Genomic DNA, 17,545 nt, shown 5'->3' with positions numbered 1-17,545 from the left:
ATTTATCATAGGCAAATATCCTTGATTCAGAGGTTGAAATCCCTAATATCCCCTCACTCCCTGAATATCAGTAATATCATGTGATGTATTAATATTTTATAATATATATTTCTAGGTTGGTTTGTTTAATGTCAATAATTCTAATGTTACACTCTCTTCAGTGTGAAGTTGGATATTTTTCTGCACTTATCTGTTTCCATGGTGTTCATTTTTTAAACCAGAATTTGATATTCTTTTATTTTTAAATTATTTATTATTCTGTTCCTATGTTTTGTCATTTGAAAGAATGCATATTTTAATTATTTCAGATTTAATTCATATTTAATTATTATATACAATTATTTCACAAGTTTACTAAAAGAGAAAAACCCTTAATATATAGTTAAAATCATAGATTAGCAGAAGAAGCACATACTTCACTAGCAATATCTCTTGATGCCTTTGCACTTCGAATTGGAATTGCATCAGCTCTTATATCATAATCCCTCATCTTGGATTCTTCCCAACCTTGTGTGTAAAGTTTCTACAGAGAGGAAGACAAAATATGTGAGATTAAAATACAGTATTATACAAATTATTATAGAGAAAATGAAACCATACATTAAAAGAGGTTCTTTAAAAGTGAAATGAATGCTTCCCTAATTTCTGATTTTGTATTTGTTTGATATGTTTTTTAAAATAGTCTTACCTGGCTAACGTTAGCTGAATTGGCTTTTGCCAGCAAAATCTCCGGAGTGTCTGGCATGACGTGAATTGTGGTTTTGTCAGCATTCCAGGCTTCTGTGTATAAACGCTGTGGAAGGAGGAAAAATAATTTTTAAAGAGATTTTAATGAAACATTTAAATAAACACAGTTTTTGCAAGTGGAAGGATTTCATACTTTAAATCTACAGTGTTTTCAAACAAAAAATAAATTGGGCTTATAGGTGAATTTACTCCCATGTGTCTTGATATCAAATAATTTTATCAGCCAGCTTTTATAGCCGAAGTATGGCTGTACAATACATTTAGCATAATTAGCCTACAGCTCATCTAATGTCCATTGAAGCCAATGGGAAGACTCCCATTGATTATGGTGAGCTTTGGTTCAGGTCCCTGATAAATAAAACTGTGGAGCTTGGGCTGAGACTCAAAGAAAGCTAAAGGTATGTAATAGATATGCATTGCCTGCTTGTGCCCAAAGAATTCTGCACACCTTGAGAAAAATACAGTAAAACTGAAAGGAACAATTAGCAAATGTCTACAAAACCAAAGCCTTGAACCAGAACATGGCATATATATAGCCAACATCTGAACACATACCTACAAAACTAAGACCCACCCACTGAAAATACCCTAATAAATCAACAGGGACAGTTTGAGGAAATCTTTAATCCTCTGATACATTGTGATCTCCAGCTGCAAAACCCAACTGGGTGACTTCCTCCTCATTATGCCCCAATCTGCTCTGCAACGTTAATTGGCTGATTCAGCATTGCTGGGAGGCTGTACTGGGAGAAGGATTGTATCCGGGACTCTCTGGAATATATATTTTAGGGAGAAGGAGGAAGAGACAATTTGTGATGTTAGTTACCCTACCCAGGCTACTATAAATGGGAGGCAGCCTTATTCCCTAGGGGACACAAGCTCTTGCCTCTGAGCTCTCAGTTGGCATACAGGAGCTGGTGCTCCAGTTTACACCATACAGCACAATAGCATACATAACAGATGTCTCACTATTCCATATAGGTTCGGATACCATGTTCATATCTGAGTGTCTTCCAGTAATCATTCAGCAATGTGTTGCTTAGCATTGCATCTTGTCCCAGATGGGTGTGCCCCATGTTCCTTATTTGGGGACACTATATTTGCATGTTTTGCAGCATTGTCTGAAATGGTTCTGCAATCTGCAAACAGCCTCAGCCTTGCTTGGTCACTTTCCATAAAGGAGTTCTGGCATACATTGAGTGGAGAGTTTTTAAAAATAAAAAACCCTATACAGTACAGCCAATCTGAAACTGGTGGGGAGAAGGAGGAATAGAAATTCACCAACAATTTTATTTCTGTTTTTAATCAACGGTTGATTTTGATCCAATTTTCTGACCAGCTCTATTAGGCAGCCAGTGCAGATAACAGAGCACTGGGGTAAAATGCTCTAATCCCAGTTACAGGCCTTGTACATAGTCCTAGGCACCACTTAACCCCCAGATTAAGACCATAACACATGAAGCATAAGGTGTGTAGAGTGTCACATGTGGAACCTGGGCTCTGGAGTGAACATCCTCCTCTGTAGGAAACAACACTTCATCAGCAGGCCTCTGTGTCCTGTATTAAATCATTTGGAAATTGCAATTAAAGTATAGCTGCACAGAAACTGCATTAAAGAAATCCAGTCTGGAGGAGGAAAAACATAGATACCCTACATCTGAAAGAAAAGGGGCCAACCTTCTTACCATGTGCAAAGGATCTAAAGGACTCTTGGTAACCACAGCTACCTAGCAGCAGATGCTGTCTGACATTTCGCTTCTTTGGGAACACTTACCTCTTTCAACCAAAGTGCATTGCCCATTCCATGAACCAACCCTCAGAGTCAGTAACACCTGGGGATTTTTCTGGGAGACTCACCTTGTTCATTGTCTCAGCATTTTGCTTTGCCAAAACCAACTCCAAGGAATCAGTCACACTCGTAAATTTGATTTGGTCTGGGGGCTGGCGGTACTGCTTTTCACTCAGGATTTCTCCAGCTCTCTTAACCTTCTCAACATCCATGGAACCAATGGGGACCCAGCCTGTACCCTTCAGCCATTCCAGGTCTGATTTGTAAACAGCCTAAAATTTAATTAACGTTCAATCAGTTATTTGTAGGAACAATCAAATGAATATACGAATAAATGCAACTGATTTATACACTACTCACTTCATGTAACATTATCTATTACTACAAAATGGTCATTTGATTCTGACACTCATTCTTCCAAGATAGATAAAATAATTATTACACAGCACAACGAATGGGAAAATGAAAGGACTCCACAGATGCATTATTAGGGCACCTTTGACAGATCAAAGATCAAGAAAACAGCAAAGATTTGGTGATAAAGGATCGGTAACAGTATATGGAAAATTTCACAAGCGAGTAGGGGTAGAAGCAGCCAAAGCAGGGACCACTGCACAGGGAAGAAGTGAAGAAATTGGGGCCCAGCTGAGGCCACCCTTCCCCTGGATGCAGAACTGCACAGAGGAGACACCCCTGCATCCTGAGGGCACTAGGACCCAGACGGTGCCTATCTCAACTCCCCCTTCACTCCCCACATCAGGGAGCTGCAGAGAGGAGACAGCCAGAGATTCCAGCTGGTAGAGGCTGAAGCAGCCCAAGAAGGGATCTTTGGACTTCTGGACATTCGGAAAACTTTCTACAGTTTTGACTAGACTTTCTCTGGCCTGTACTGATTGGCTGTTTGCTCCAACCCTCTCCTTCCACCTCCCAGTCTCTTCACCTGAGCTTCATTCCACACTACCCCCTCTTACCATCTTCTCACCTGACCACATCCCCTTCCCTTTTCTTTTGATTTAGCTGATCCCCTCCTAAGTAACCCCCATCCCCACAAAAAATCATGGAATTAACATGACATTTGTTGCCATCTCATTGTTTACTCTGCTTGTTTGTTCTACCCCTTCCCCTACTCTCTGTCTGTCTCGTCTTCAGGTCAGGGACGTCTGCTACTCTCTGTTGGTACAGCACCTAGCACAATGGGGCTCCACTCTTGGCATGTTAAACATACATCTGTGTGCAGGCATGTCAGGGTAAAATTGGGCCTGTTGCATGTATTACACATGTTGTGCACTCACATCACTCTGTAGCTCATAGGCCTTCTTAGCTTGGATCACATCATTCTGGTCTGGCAGACATGTCCACTGATGCAGGTAATGGCGGTAATCAACATCACTGACCAGTGTCTGACATGTCTTGGCCTGCACGATTCCCAGCATGTCCACTGGGCTAGTGTATTTGGTCTTCGATTTCTCAAAATCTTTCTTGTACTCCCTGTCACTCTGGATCTTGGCTACATGCATTGACCACATCATCTTAGGATCATCCTGGATGTTGCGGGCTCCCACATGGTGGCCAAGCTGCTTGCGATACCCTTCTTTGTATTTGTACTAAAATAAAATATATTTATATTCACTGTGACAGTTTTCAATTCAGAAATGATGTACCCAACTTAACTAGAACATGCATGAGATGCTGGAAAACAACGTGTTACACTTTCTTTAATATGCTATTTTATTTATTTCATTCAGAAGAAGAGAAAAATATTTTAAGATATTCTATCTTGCTATCTCCATAAACATATTACTACTAAATTTACCTACCTTATCCCTTACAACTATCTACTTACTATCTTGTTTGTAGTCTCACATCCTTTTAATTTTTTAGGATGTGCTCTTTCCTTAAGAATTTTATCTGCTGACAAATTAACATCAACTGGCACCTTTATCTTCCATTTAATTAGGGATGCCAAGGACAAAACCAGCCTGGAGAGTGAACTACCTTCTAACCCCTAACTGGTGTTGCTCTAGGTGAGGCACACTGGCAGAGTAGTGAAAGGGAGACTTTATTGTCATTGCTTATGGCATATCTGTTCCATGGATGACTTCAGTCACATGGGCTTTCAATACAACTTTTCAGCAGCATTAAAATCTTCTCATGGCAGAAAAAGAGGATTGTTTAGGACTGTTAATATTTTTTTTCCTGGGGGACTTTTGAAGCATTTTATTCTAATCTCAAAAAGTAGTAAATAGGTACTTTATATAATCTCACAATGGGCCTGATCCAACACCCTTGTACTCAATGGAAACACTTCAATGGGCATAGGACTAGGCTTTATATTATTTATTTTATCACTGCAATGTATATGTCTAAGGCATCCATCACTGTAGATCTTGATATGGTCCTTTCTTTTCAGAAGCAAGAAGCATGCACTATAATTATTGGACTGCAATAGAATCTATTGTACAATTTAAAAGCATTTACATGGAAAAATTATAGAGCACAAATTCTGAACTTTTTCCCATAAGAAACATGTCCCTGCAGATATAACAAAAAGGTTACTTACTTCACTGGCAATATTTCTGGATGCCTTGGCAGCCTGGATTGGAATGGCATCAACACGCAAGTCACAACCTCTCTTTTTCAATTCCTCCAAGGCTAATTTGTACAATTTCTATGAGAAAGGAAACGATTTATATTTTTATCTCATTAACCATGCATTTTATGCACGTCCCCTGTAGGTAAGCATGTTACACATTTATATAACAAAACCCATTAAATCACTAGAAAACATGATTAATGTTCAGCATGGGTAAACCTGATTTAAATATGACCCATAGCTACCTGCCCTGGGTAGTAGGAAAATGCACATTTCCAACATTTTATTGTATAAATCTGGCAGGAGTAAGGGAGTGGAAAGCAAGGGTGGTGGGAATCTAGAAGAATGAAGACCAAGAAATGGGGTGAAAGGTGTTCCCAGATGCGAACTTTTGCACTGTTGCAAATTCACATTATTTCATGAAAAACTTTTTTTCACAAGGACACTGGCAAAATGAAAGAGGGGAGTTTCCAGGTGTGCTATTTATATATGTCAAGGGTTTACTACAGGATAAGCTCCTAGTTTAATGCTGATAGTACTTTTGAAAATCAGAAGTCAGACCAAGAAGATTATGTAAATTATAGCAAAAATCTGTCTTAACTAACATTGCTGGCCACACGCGGGACTATACAGATGAGCAGCATTATCGTATTCATTGAAAAGCCAGAGATAACAAAACTGTACTGTCCAGAGCTCATTATTTCATCCCCTCAGCTTTTTACTGTTACCCACCTCACTGCAGTTTATTTGGTTGAGTTTTGCTAGCATGATTTCTGGAGTGTCAGGCATGACATGAATTGTAGTTTTGTCTTTGTTCCATGCTTCGGTGTATAAGCGCTAAGAAGGAATAGAAATGAAAGGTAATTCAGTAATAACCTACAGTAACTATCTATCAAATCTTGTCATTGTTACTCTAGCAAAACTCCTATTATAAGCAAAGGGAATATACCTGAGGAGAGCGGCACATATTTGGCTCCAAATTTAGACACTGATTACATCAGTTTACAATAATAAAAAGACTGAGGCAAACCTAAGATGTCTGATGAGCTATTGCAGCAGACTACACACATATGCCGAAGAAACAGTGCACTGTGATATCCCGGATAATCTCAGTAACTTGATTCTTGCTTTACATGTCCCCATTTGTACTTAATAAGATAGGTCCTACGTACTGCTTTGCAAACATCCTGTTTTATCTCAGGACATCAACATTACTTTGAATCACATAGGGGTTGGCAACATGTCCTTACATGGATACAAGTGTCCGTGGTAAAAATGTTGAGGTCAGTGGTAATTTTTCAAGAAACGTTGAATGACTGAGTGACATAACCCCCCAATGTCCGTCACTATGTACAGTAATTTTGTCAAGTGTCCATCGTGTAACATAGTGGTGCTGACCCCTAGGTATTCCTAATTTTCTGTCTTTAATCACGAGTAGCACAGCACTGATGTGTTACTTATCAAATCATTACTCACCTTATTCATTGTCTCTGCATTATTCTTGGCCAAGACCATTTCTAGAGAATCTGTCACACTAGTAAATTTGAATGTGTCAGGAGGCTGACGGTATATTTTATCACTTAAGATCTCTCCAGCTTTCTTGGCTTTTTCAACATCCAGGGAACCAATTGGAACCCAACCAATGCCTCTCAGCCATTGGAGATCTGACTTGTAGTAATTCTGTTAACAAAGTAAATACAAAATACATTCCTTAGTTCACTTTTCCAGATTATCATCCCAGTACATTTTATCTAAATTTTATGACTACTGAACAACTAGCTAACTGTGAGTAAAACATACAGCATATGAAAAGGGAAAACAAAATAAAAACTATACTATAGTAAAACCTGGATTTGGGCTAGAATTCAGGGGTGAAATACTGGTCCATTGAAGTAAATGGCATAACTACCATTTCATCCATAGACTGCACCATTGAAAAGCAATACCATGTTTAGCCATGTTTAGAACTCATCTCAAGTCTTTCTTTCTCAGGTTGACCTCTGAAACCCAAACAATGCTATCCAGCTACTCTACTTATGTTTGATTTTTATCAATATCCTTTTTGGACATCTCTGCTTTCATCTTTTTACATACACTGCTCCTGGTCCCTACTCTCCACTCCAGCTACATTCCAGAATACTCTCTTTGTCTCCAGACTTTGTACCTTCCTCAATGCCACCCTTGCACAACCTGCCATTTACTAAGTGTCATGCATATTTCTTTGACTCAGGCTCCTCTCCAGTTACAACATGGTTATTCTGACATAGCTTATTGTGGGTCAGAATTTTAGCCCTAGTGATAGTACTGAAATGCATGAAGCTTGGCAATTTTGCTTTGCAAGAATCTGTATGAACATTTCCTTTGATATATTGATCCATATAGGTGCATTCTTTACCCGTTCTTCATTTCACTTCAAGGTCCAGGTTTGAATAAAACCAAAATCTCAAAGTAGTGAATCTTAGTTAAAAATCACTGCATTTCACCTGGATTAAAACCATGAGTAATTAAGAATTTCTCATAATTTCAATAATAAATCATAAATGGGAACAAATGTGCTTAAACTGGACTTAAATTTGAACTAATTAAGGAGTCTTTTAATGGATTTAATCTGAGTTTCCATTTGTAACAAGACCTGTTACAATATTAGAATTGGTGTTTTATTGAGAACATTTGGCTCTGCTGTTATCTGTATGTGAAATCATTTTTCATCTAAGGTACAGTATCAAATATAGTCATCTTCTGGAACTGAAACAGAAACGGTACTTACGTCACTCTGTAGATCATAGGCCTTTCTAGCATGGATGACGTCATTCTGATCTGGCAGACATGTCCACTGGTGAAGAGGATGTCTATAATCAATGTCACTGACCAGTTCCTGACATTTCTTTGCCAGCACAATCCCCAGCATATCCACTGGACTATTATACTTGGTCTTCCATTTCTCAAAATCTTTTTTATACTCCCTGTCACTCTGGATTTTGGCAACGTGCATAGACCATACCATCTTGGGATCGTCCTGTATGTTGCGGGCGCCTACATGGTGGCCAAGTTGTTTGCGATACCCTTCTTTGTATTTGTACTGAAGGAAAAAGCAAAATATAATGTTCTGTTAATTAATAATGTTGTGACTATTAATTTTAAATAGTTCTAACAAGAAACTCTCTAAAAATTATTTATAAACTATAGCTATGATGCTTTCAAGGTATTTTATCAAAGTGGTGTCATGGGTTTGCATTCTAGGCAACTGGATTGTGAATTAGAACTTTTAAATGGGATAGACATTCTGGGATATAAAGAATTATTAAACTTACTTTTTGTAATGTTAAAGAGAAATAATTGTGATATGCATGAACTATGTATTTTTTAGCAATTAAAGATTTAATTAATGAAATAGGTCTTTTTTTGGCCTAAAATTATGTACAACAACAGACTTTTATCTATGCTATGCACGTTAAGTTGAATCTCTTGGTATTTTAATTTGTAATTATTTTATTTTACAATTTAAATGTTTAAATATATGCACTACAACTTTACAACATGTAAATCACATCTTCATTGCTTAATCAAACCTCCTATTGCAGAATTTACATATGGAATTTACAGAATGCAAAGGTCCCATGTAACTATGTAGAGAAATAAAGAGCAGTTTCTTACATCACTGGCAATATCTCTGGATGCTTTGGCAGTCTTGATGGGAATAGCATCAATTCGCAAGTCATGGCCTCTCTTCTTTGCCTCTTCCATGGCTAGTTTATATAGACTCTATGAAAAGAACTAAACAGAGTTAAATTCTCATAGCTGGACTATGCATGTTGCCTTCTCTGCAAAACAGTTAGCTCAGAAAGACAACTAGAAGAATTATCATACGATCTATTCGAATCTAACAGTCTAATTTTTTTAACTGAAAGAGACAGATCATCATTGGGTGTAAATTTAGATCAGCTGAGGATCTGGGCCAAAGAGTCTAGCTAATGGTTGTACTATTTGCCTATCTTCTCCTTTAACTGATGTAGAATAAAATACAATTTTACAGACCACACTTATAGTGACAACTTCTCCACTGTAAATGGATCAAATCTTACTTTCCAAAGCAACCATCTATTGATGCTTATATATTTGCCCCTTACTTACACTGATCAGAAGGACTTTAGCTCTTAAGAATCAAGTTAGACATTATTTCTTTGATATTTTCAAATACAGGATGAATTTCACAACTTTTTAGCATTAGTACCTTTAAAAGGAGGAACCTCAGCAATTCACTGGAGAACCATTTTTGGACCCTTAGCTCTTACTGATGGTCACTTAACAAGAGATTTCTCTCTTTGAGGTGAGTGGGACTCTTCTCAAAAAAGTGTTCACCAACATGTATAGAGGTTCCACAATCAAACCTGAGGACTACTATACTGGAATATGGAAAACATTTTGATGTTGACTTTTTGGCAGTTCAATGTTATGGGATAAGTCAGGAAACTTAGTGTAAATATTTATTTCAAGTTTGTTAAAATATATTTTGGCCAAGCCAATGACACAGCATGATTCCACTTAGATTGTTATTACACTCATGACACAAACTGTGCTTTTGCTCACCTGACTGTAGTTGAGCTTGTTTTGTCTTGCCAACATAATCTCTGGTGTGTCAGGCATCATGTGGATTTCAGACTTGTCTTTATCCCAGGCTTCAGTGTATAAACGCTGCAAATGAAATAACAAACCAACAGCAATAAACAATGTAGTGATCAACATACGAAGACCTCATAAAACATAATAAAGTATTTTAATAACATTACTTCAAGTAATGCCTAAAAATCATATAATATCTATATTCACACTAACCTCTTTCCAGGTCAAGATTCTGAAAGGGCTTCAATTTCAAAAACATGTGCTTAAGTTGCAAGATTTCCATTAGAAAATACTCCTGCTCTTGCTTATTTTGCACTCCCTCTGTGCATAGGGACTAATAAAAACCTCAGTAAAGTCAATTGAAAGACTCACATTGACATTAATGGGCTTTGAATCAGGTCCACAAAGTGTAGGCAAGCATTGAGGCCCTGAATACTATGACAAATTATTTTAATGTATGGACATTTTCAGAGACAACTAGTTCCCAGCTATTTTACAAATCGCTACAATATGTGTCTCGAACTATACATAATTGATCATTATAGCCTGGGTCTAATACATATTTGGTAATGTAATTTGGGTCTAATACATATAATAACAAATTACATTTGTAATTATATGTATCTTTAACGGTTTGCAGCACTAGTACCTTTCTCAGAAAGCTAGGACTCACCTTATTCATTGTTTCTGCATTATGCTTGGCCAAGACCATTTCTAAAGAATCCGTTACACTAGTAAATTTAAATTTGTCTGGTGGCTGACGATATATATTGTCACTAAGGATCTCTCCAGCCTTCTTGGCTTTTTCAACATCCAGGGAACCAATTGGGACCCAACCGATGCCTCTCAACCATTGAAGATCTGACTTGTAGCAATTCTATTAACAGTAAATACAAAAGTAATTATTTAGTTAACATACCCAGTTAAACATTCCATTACATCTCATGCAGGGACTGCGCAAACCCTGTGCACTGAAACAAACCCCTCCCCCCTCTCTGCACTGGCTTTTAGCCAGCCAGCTACAATCTTTCCCCTCAGTTTAGACATATATTGCCTCCCCATCTTCCTCAGGTATCCTCCATCCTACCACCTGTCAGGAAAAGCCTGAGAGAAAATATGGGATTTTCATTATGCACTGAAGGTCAACAGTCTTGAATCAATAAGGCCATGAATTTCATAGTTGAGGGACTTCCACTAAGAACACCCTCACTCAGACATCCAAATTTACAGCGGTGAGCTTGGGAGCCTGACCTGAGCTTGAAGGATGAAACCTTCCCACAAGTTTAATCAAGAAGCCACTCTATAGACACTACTGTGGGCATGGCTCACTTTGATTCCCCCCTCAAGTGGGTTTAAGATCCAATCAATCGGCATAATTCATACACCCACTGACTGTGACCCTGACTTTATACAGCCACAGTGAAAATAATCATGGAACAGCACTTTGTGATGGGGACCAGGTGTGATGTTCCCTTTCAGAGCTTCTTTTTAGCCTGTCTCACTGCACAATAGAACTATTGAACCACCATTCCAGAGGTTTCAGATCCTCTGCACCCACCAAAAGGGAAAGATATTATGCTGAAAGCATAATTTACTATGCATCTGTGATCACTGATACATAAGGCTCCGTGTTTGTCACAGAGGTCATGGATTCCATGACTTTCTGTGACCTCCATGACTTCTGCAGCAGCCCTGTGTGGCTGTCTGAGCTTGGGCAGTCCCCCGGTCAGTTGCACTGGCTGCTGCAGAGGCAGTCTCAGGGCCCCCTCCCCCCAGCAGCAGGAGTTTGGGTGTGGGAGAGCTCAGGGCTTGGGGCCACTGCTTACCTGGGGTGCGGTCCTCTCCCTCATCTCCCCTAGCTCCACATGCTGCCTCTGCCAGCAGTCAGGCACCGCCCCGGCAGCTCCCATTCTGAGTCAATGGGAGCTGCAGAACCGGGACTGGGGTGGAGTGGAAGCAGCATGTGGAGCTCTAAGGAGCTGGGGCTGCTGCTTCCCAGGAGCTGGGTAAGAAATCTGCCCCAGCCCCTCCCCCCCCACAGCACCCGCATCTCCCCTGGGCTGCGACTCCCCACCCCAGCACCTGCGCCCCCCTCCCCATCACCTGTGGTGCTTCCCCAGGTTGCGGCCCCCCTCCCCAGCACTCAACTCACTCCCAAACACCTGTGCTCCCCTCCCCAGCACCCTCCCGGGTCATGCCCCCCACCCTCCCCAGCACCCACAGCACTTCCCCGGGCTGCACCCCCCTCACCATGGGCCTCCCACCCGCAGTTTTAGTCAGGGGTATTTTTAGTAAAAGTCAGGGACAGGTCACCGGCAGTAAACAAAAATTTACGGTCTGTGACCTGACCATGACTTTTACTACAAATACCCCTGACTAAAACGTAGCCTTACTGATACAACTGGGAGCTCTCTCATTCAGTACTTACGTCACTCTGTAGCTCATAGGCCTTTCTAGCATGGATGACATCATTCTGGTCTGGCAGACATGTCCACTGGTGCAGAGGATGTCTATAATCAACTTCACTAACCAGTTCCTGACATTTCTTGGCCAGCACGATTCCCAGCATATCCACGGGAGTATTATACTTGGTCTTCCATTTCTCAAAATCTTTCTTGTATTCCCTGTCACTCTGGATCTTGGCTACATGCATAGACCACATCATCTTGGGATCATCTTGGATGTTGCGGGCTCCCACATGGTGGCCTAGCTGCTTGCGATACCCTTCTTTGTATTTGTACTGTAGGTAAAAAAATAAAGTTCAACAAATTTCAGGCTTCTTGTTAAGAAAATATCCCATAGCAATTATCTGGAGTCTTCATGGTTAGTGGAGAGTTTGGACACTTTTATGTGAATATATGTCACTTCATAAAGTATTATTTCTGAGTTCTAAAGCACGCATATGACACCTAGAACTTAGGAAAAGGCTTAGACACAAGAGTCCCTTAAATATGTAAATACAGTAACTCCTCACTTAATGTTGTAGTTATGTTCCTGAAAAATGCGACTTTAAGCGAAACGATGTTAAGCGAATCCAATTTCCCCCAAAGAATTAATGTAAATGAGGGGGTTAGGTTCCAGGGAAATTTTTTTCACCTGACAAAAGACTATATTTTTTATATATATATATATATAAACTCACACACACAGTATAAGTTTTAAACAAACCATTTAATACTCGCACACAGTGATGATGATTGTGAAGCTTGGCTGAGGTGGAGGAGTCAGAGGGTGAGATTAGCAATTGGCTGAGCCCTCAAGGGTTAACTCTCTCACTCTACAAAGCAGCAGGAATGGAGGGAGATATGTGCATTTCCCCTTTAAGTACACTGCCTTGTTAATTAGATCAGCTTGCTGAGACGGCAGCTGCTGCAAGCTCTCTCCGTCCTGAGCCCAGGTATGTCCCCCCTGCTCTACGGAAGATGGGGTAAGCGGGGTGCAGGGGGACACCCTTGACATTAGATAACACCTCAACAGAAAGATTAATTCATCTAAAAATACTGACTAGCAGTTATTATTAAATAAGAGAAATTAGTTAGAATTAAAACTAGGCAGGATAACTTCATTTGTCACACCCCTCAAGCCATCAAACAGAGATCCTCAAATAGACAACAGACACCGGGAATGTAATCTTGCCACAGATAAAGTAAGGACAGCCCTACAGTTCCCATAGGGCAGATTTTATTCCAGGTGTACTCCTATTGATTGTTCAGAAAGAGTTTTGCTTGATACATGAATGTGTTGATGGAACATGCCTCTAACTGCTCACTGTGAACTTGAAACCTCTGAAAGTGTGAGGAGAAGAGTCTGAGTTTACTTACCTCACTTGCAATATCTCGGGAGGCTTTAGCTGTCCTGATTGGAATGGCATCTATCCGTAGGTCATAGCCTTTCTTCTTGTCCTCTTCCATTGCAAGTCTGTAGAGTTTCTAAAATCATAACAAATATTCATTACATTTCAGAAATAATGCACTTTCTTTTCATCTAAATAGTCTCACATGCTGCCTTTCAATTTTTAAGCAAGGCATCACCTACCTCACTGTAATTCAATTTGTTCTGCTGGGCCAGTAAAATATCAGGGGTATCTGGCATCACATGGATACTAGTTTTATCTTTATTCCAAGCTGCTGTATATGAGCGCTGAAAAGCAAACAGTAAATATATAAGATGTGCTAAATCATGAAGACCTAAGTCATTAATAGGGTAAGATATAATTGACTGAATCAAGATCATAAATCCTAAAAATTTCATGCAGTCCAGAACTGTAACTAAAACTAAAATAACAACAGAAATTCTCTTCTTCGCACTTATCTGGAGACCCATGGCAAATTACAGGATTTTACTAATTAATTAATAAAGGTCAGCTACTGATACTCTCATTCACATTGAATAGTACCTTGCTACACCAGACCGCACAATGATTTCAGTAGGATTTTTGAGTGATGGATCATTCAACAGGTGAAATTCTGGCTCTACTCTAGTCAATTGGAATTTTTCTTCAAAGGGGCAAAGATATCACCCCACATGGTTAATCAAATTTGAGTCACAGCAAATACAGCAAGTGTTGCACATCACCGAATGCAATTTTTCCATTATCTTTGTCAATGATGTCAAGTATCAGAGAGGTAGCCGTGTTAGTCTGGTTCTGTAAAAGCAGCAAAGAATCCTGTGGCACCTTATAGACTAACAGACGTTTTGTAGCATGAGCTTTCGTGGGTGAATACCCACTTCGTCGGATGCAAGTCCGACGAAGTGGGTATTCACCCACGAAAGCTCATGCTGCAAAACGTCTGTTAGTCTATAAGGTGCCACAGGATTCTTTGCTGCTTTGTTAATGATGGTTCAGCTTCAACTATTTAATACTTCATAATTTCCTGGAAAATAATGGATTAGATATTTTGGGAGTATAATTAAGTTTTACTAATATGGCAATTCACTACAATCTCTGCCACTAGATCAGAGGGATTAGAGGTAAGGGTATGGATACTATGTTTTGTGAAGATCAAAAAATGCAAATTAGCAAAGGGCTATACAATAATGAGATGTTTTGGGGCAACAATTCACATGAGATATATATGAATATCTTTTCTTAGGTATAACAGCCTAGCTCTTTACACTGAGAAATTATTTTATAACATAAAAAAAAATCTCAAAACATACAATCAAACTCTTGGTAAAATCTTTTCATGTTTCTGATTATAAACATAAACAATTATTAAATATATATTTTAAAAATATACTTTTGCTATGTGCTAGACACTCAAAATACAAAACAAAACTACTCCATTATAATGGAAATAAACCCTTGACATTCAATGAAAAGGCTCTAGTATTGTAATGCAAATGTCTTTATTTTGCATAAAAACCAAAAACCAAAACATTAGCATCAGGAAAAATTATATCATTTTATTTCTAGTTGCAAATAAATAGAAAACTCACTTGGTTCATAATTTCAGAATTGTGCTTTGCCAGGACCATTGGTAGAGAATCAAGCAGGCTATTAAATTTGATCGTATCTGGATGTTGCCGATAGGTATGGTCACTCAGGATGTGGGCTGCTCTCTTATTCTTCTCATCATCCAGAGAGCCAATGGGGGACCAGCCAATGCCTCTCATCCACATAAGATCTGACTTATATACAACCTGGAATTAAAGAGGAAGGCAAGAAAGTTTACTATTTTAGCTAGACAACATGAACATCTTTCTTCTCCAAGGTAAAGCAGCACCAATTAAGGAGATTCTCACTGTTTAATCAATATCATATGATGACAGAGGTCATTACCTCACAGCCCTCTGACAGGGCTAGTTCAACACTGACAGATTCTGAATTCTGCCTATACCGTTACCGCACAAAAATCTTGCTCCACCTATTAGAAGTTCTGTTTCAGTCAGGGTGGAGATTAACCTAAAACTGGCATGGAGATAACCCAGACACTCAAGGTGCATTTTGGTAATTACAGACATTTCTTTTCCTCTCTCAGATATCAGAGATAAGAAGGCCCTCAAGCTCTGGACATCTCACTTATACAAACAAAACAGTATATATTTACAAACATGAAACTCAGATGCTTTTACCCCCTCCCTGATCTACTGAGAGTTCAAATCCACTGCAGAAAATCTAACTCCAAAGTGCACAAGAGGAGATCAGTACTTAGGATGCAAAAGGAAGGCTACATGCCGCAAACCGTGAACTAATTAACCTGTGGAATGGTATTGGCAGCATTCTGAAAATACCCACCTATCCCGTATGTTGCAGCAAAGGTCCTTGCAGGAAAAAGAGTTCAGAAATGGAGGCCTTTAAATACATTTTTTACATAGGATGAAAAAACATAATTAATAAAACACTTGAGTTTTCACAAAGCTGGTAAAAGTAGGACTTACATCACTCTGAAGATCATAAGTTTTCCTGGCATGTACAACATCGTTCTGGTCTGGCAGACATGTCCACTGGTGCAGAGGATGTCTATAATCAACTTCACTAACCAGTTCCTGGCACTTCTTGGCAAGTACAATTCCCAGCATATCCACGGGAGTATTATACTTGGTCTTCCATTTCTCAAAATCTTTCTTGTATTCCCTGTCACTCTGGATCTTGGCTACATGCATAGACCACACCATCTTAGGATCATCCTGGATGTTGCGGGCTCCCACATGGTGGCCTAGCTGTTTGCGATACCCTTCTTTGTATTTGTACTGTAGGTTAAAAAAAAAAGTTCAATTAGTTTCAGGGGGATTTTTTAAGAAAACAACCTATAATCCTAGAGCAACTCCCAGGAGGACTTCTTCATAAGCTGAGACTGTAAAGGCTTTTATGTGAAGTGTTCTGTTCATAGAGTGTGGAATCTGAGTGCTAAAGCAATCAAACAGCTCTCTGCATAAAAAGAGGTTTGGACACAAGAGTTCCTTAAACATGTAAGTAATAAGATGTCTTTGTGCCTAGGTCTGGTCGCCTATATGCCATTGGAATTTTTCAAGAGGAAAACTACAGCTTCCTCTGCCTGAGACATTGTAGCCAAGCTATTTCTTATTCCTTGGTCTGGCTCCCCAGAGGTCAGAATTCAGTTTCTCTCTATGAAGTGCCCATCAGTTCCTTCCTCAGCTGACAGTCTTCACCTGGTTATAATGGTCTTAAACACAAAGTGCTTTAAGGGCAATTTTGAAGAAACAGCAAGAAAATCATAAAATATAACAGATAAAATAAAATATGCCTAGCAAATGTAGTAGAAAACATTGTTAAACTGATACTGAATTTGGTTACTAAGAATCAAAATAGAAAATAGACCTTCAACATTACAATATTGACTTAGCTTGACAGTCTCCAAGAAAAAAAGTTTTCCCTTTTACTGCAGATAAGCCACTGGATTATGATCATAAACATCTGATATTTTCTATTAGCATTTGGCCTAAATTCCAGTCCAAGAGGGTAATTTTTGCATGAAGTCTAATCATTAACAAGGCCAAACACATTTGTTTTCAAACACTAATTTCAATTAAGTGGGTATGTTACTGGGAAAGGTCTGACTGGCACCAAGGGTAGGTTACACTGCAAGAAAAAGATTAATTTAGCTAAAAACATTGAGTAGCAATTATAAAATAAGAGACATTAGTTAGAATTAAAACTGGACAAGAAGACCATTTGTCACACCCCTCAAACCATCAGGCAGAGATCCTCAAATTGACAACAGATGCTGGGAGTGGATCATTGCCACAGATAAAGTAAGAACAGGCCTATACAAAAGATTTGATTCCAGTTGCACTTCTATTTATTGTTTGGAAAGTGTGTTGCTGGATACATG

General features: G+C 39.1%; 1 protein-coding gene across 31 annotated transcripts in view; it reads right to left on the bottom strand.

Annotated features, from left to right (window-relative positions):
* The window catches only part of NEB (nebulin), a 193,063-nt gene that overhangs the window by 94,046 nt on the left and 81,472 nt on the right, over positions 1 to 17,545 (bottom strand). For all 31 annotated transcript variants that reach the window (XM_039494923.1, XM_039494935.1, XM_039494927.1 and 28 more), the window contains 16 exons: positions 16,131 to 16,442; positions 15,189 to 15,392; positions 13,785 to 13,889; positions 13,571 to 13,678; positions 12,178 to 12,489; positions 10,423 to 10,626; positions 9,717 to 9,821; positions 8,784 to 8,891; positions 7,897 to 8,208; positions 6,606 to 6,809; positions 5,862 to 5,966; positions 5,097 to 5,204; positions 3,829 to 4,140; positions 2,605 to 2,808; positions 689 to 793; positions 416 to 523 (listed from right to left, as the gene is read on the bottom strand). In XM_039494923.1, the coding sequence (XP_039350857.1) occupies positions 416 to 523; positions 689 to 793; positions 2,605 to 2,808; positions 3,829 to 4,140; positions 5,097 to 5,204; positions 5,862 to 5,966; positions 6,606 to 6,809; positions 7,897 to 8,208; positions 8,784 to 8,891; positions 9,717 to 9,821; positions 10,423 to 10,626; positions 12,178 to 12,489; positions 13,571 to 13,678; positions 13,785 to 13,889; positions 15,189 to 15,392; positions 16,131 to 16,442 (2,916 nt within the window). The remainder of the gene's footprint in view (positions 1 to 415; positions 524 to 688; positions 794 to 2,604; positions 2,809 to 3,828; positions 4,141 to 5,096; positions 5,205 to 5,861; positions 5,967 to 6,605; positions 6,810 to 7,896; positions 8,209 to 8,783; positions 8,892 to 9,716; positions 9,822 to 10,422; positions 10,627 to 12,177; positions 12,490 to 13,570; positions 13,679 to 13,784; positions 13,890 to 15,188; positions 15,393 to 16,130; positions 16,443 to 17,545) is intronic.

This window comes from Mauremys reevesii, linkage group 11 (genome assembly GCF_016161935.1).
Source record: "Mauremys reevesii isolate NIE-2019 linkage group 11, ASM1616193v1, whole genome shotgun sequence".
Taxonomy (NCBI): Eukaryota; Metazoa; Chordata; order Testudines; family Geoemydidae; genus Mauremys; species Mauremys reevesii.
Note: the sequence above shows the minus strand (reverse complement) of the source record. Positions and strands in the feature narration are given on the sequence as shown.